Source organism: Brienomyrus brachyistius, chromosome 2 (genome assembly GCF_023856365.1).
Source record: "Brienomyrus brachyistius isolate T26 chromosome 2, BBRACH_0.4, whole genome shotgun sequence".
In the NCBI taxonomy this organism is placed as follows: domain Eukaryota; kingdom Metazoa; phylum Chordata; class Actinopteri; order Osteoglossiformes; family Mormyridae; genus Brienomyrus; species Brienomyrus brachyistius.
In genome coordinates this window covers 9,878,003-9,879,901 of record NC_064534.1, presented here as the reverse complement: position 1 = coordinate 9,879,901, position 1,899 = coordinate 9,878,003, and the positions used below count along the sequence as shown (strand labels likewise).

The 1,899-nt window shown below is 43.9% G+C and overlaps 1 protein-coding gene across 1 annotated transcript; it reads left to right on the top strand.

The window, feature by feature from the left end:
* Positions 1 to 238: 238 nt before the first annotated feature.
* On the top strand, positions 239 to 1,221 carry LOC125718591 (uncharacterized). The gene has a single exon (XM_048992475.1). It carries the CDS (start codon positions 247 to 249, stop codon positions 1,219 to 1,221), a length of 975 nt encoding a protein of 324 aa, XP_048848432.1. The 5' UTR covers positions 239 to 246.
* Positions 1,222 to 1,899: the final 678 nt, after the last annotated feature.

Genomic DNA, 1,899 nt, shown 5'->3' with positions numbered 1-1,899 from the left:
AAAACTTTCTTCATAGTCTTCTTGTCCCATCTACTGGAGTTTCTGCATTAGAGTGCATGCAGTGAAAGGACTCGAATATCAGTCAGAAGTACCTCAAGTACTTTGATGCCAGTAGGTCAAAATACCTCTACTTGTTAAGGGATATCAGTTGTCACAGTATCGATTGTAATATCTCGTGGTACATGCTATAGCATTTGCTCTTGTCTAAAGCCTGAGAAATAAAACCTTTAAAGGGAACTGAAGAACATGCTGTCGAATAGTACCGAGTTGAGCATCTGGGTACTGGTTGGCTTCACTGCCATCCTCACAATATTCTTCAACCTTTACATCCTACTGATGAGCCTCCATGGCTACAGGCAGAACGGCCACTGGTTGCCCTGTGAGACCATCATTTCAGCATTGTCACTGACCAACATCCTTCACCAGATCATTTCCTACATCTGGATGACAATGGAGGAGCTGGACAGGAAATGTATGCTGCAGGAGCAATCCTTCTCCATAATTTTGGTGATAGTCTTCAGCCTCAAATTTTCCATCATCTGGATCACCGCTTTCCTGACCTTCTTCTACAGCACAAAACTAGTGATTGAGCCCATCCACTGCTACACGAAGATCCAGGAGGCTTTCCTTAAGCATGTAGGCACCGTGGTCATCGCCATCCCTGTGTGTGGATTCATTACCTGCATGCCGCTGGTAACAGTACTCGCCCCTTTAAACAAAACCATCGAAAATGAATTCTGCAGCTCAATCATTCCAGTCGGGTTAAATGGAACCATCTACGTAATTTACTACTTCCTGATTTCTGACGTCATCCCTGGACTGCTGATGCTCAAGAGCAGCATCTCCATCAGCGTCCACCTGGCCATCCACCTGCATCACATGAAGACCAGCAACAATGGCTTTCACACCCCCAAGCTGGGCTCTGAGATGCGAGTGATTCACATGAACCTTGGCCTGGTGGTTGTGTTCCTCTGCTTCCTGCTGGTGGACCTCTACGTGTACTACATGAGTATTGCCAAGATGGAGAACGTCATGATGCTGTCCATCCTGTTCTCCTCCATCTATACTGCCGCCAGCTCTCTGCTACTCATTTATGGCAAGAAGACCTTCTGGAAGGGTCTTCTCCATCTTCACAACCTCTTCATCGATGAGTATCCTTGTCTGGAGTGCCTGAAGGTGCCAGAGAACAAGGTCAAAGAGAAGACGACTCCAGGACACTAAGCCAAGTTCTACATGACCACATGTGTGTCTGATGTATGTCCACTGCTGATTCATGAGCTAAAGTTTATTAGTTACAAGTATAAGTCAAGACCTCTTTGTTCCAGATACACCTAAACTATCTCACACCACTTGATGTGCCCTGAATGTTCTTAGCATTGCACTGCATCTTTTGATAGTTGTCTTATTAGATTCTTGCCATGTGAAAGGTGTTGTAAAGCTCTCGCTGCTATAGAGTTGAACCTGGTTATTCATTGGAAGCTCAACTTAGCTGCTCATATGCATAGTCAATACCTCAACAGCATGCATTTCACTTTGGACAAAAGATAAACAGAGTAAATGCAAATAAATTAAACGTAAATACACAAAGGTGTTCAGTGTCCCGTAAGTCGCACAAGTAAAATCTGAATGAATGGGAAAGTGACTGTTTGACAAGTAACTTTAACAATGTGGACAGTGGTGGCTTGATGGTTAGGGAAGCACGTTTGTAATTGAAAGATTGCAGATTTGAATCCCTGACCAGCAAGCCACCACTGAGATACTCTGCGTATAGTTCTACCCCCAAGCACTGCTCCCTGGGTGCAGAGGACACATTTTGTTGTTTTTCAACTGTGGTCTGTCAACAATGACAATTGATCACTTAATTCTGAATTAAAAGGGTTCATTAAATATTCAAAAGTT

Coding starts and splice junctions, on each gene's coding strand:
- LOC125718591 (XM_048992475.1), top strand. CDS start 247: ATGCTGTCGAATAGTACCGAGTTGAGCATCTGGGTACTGGTTGGCTTC.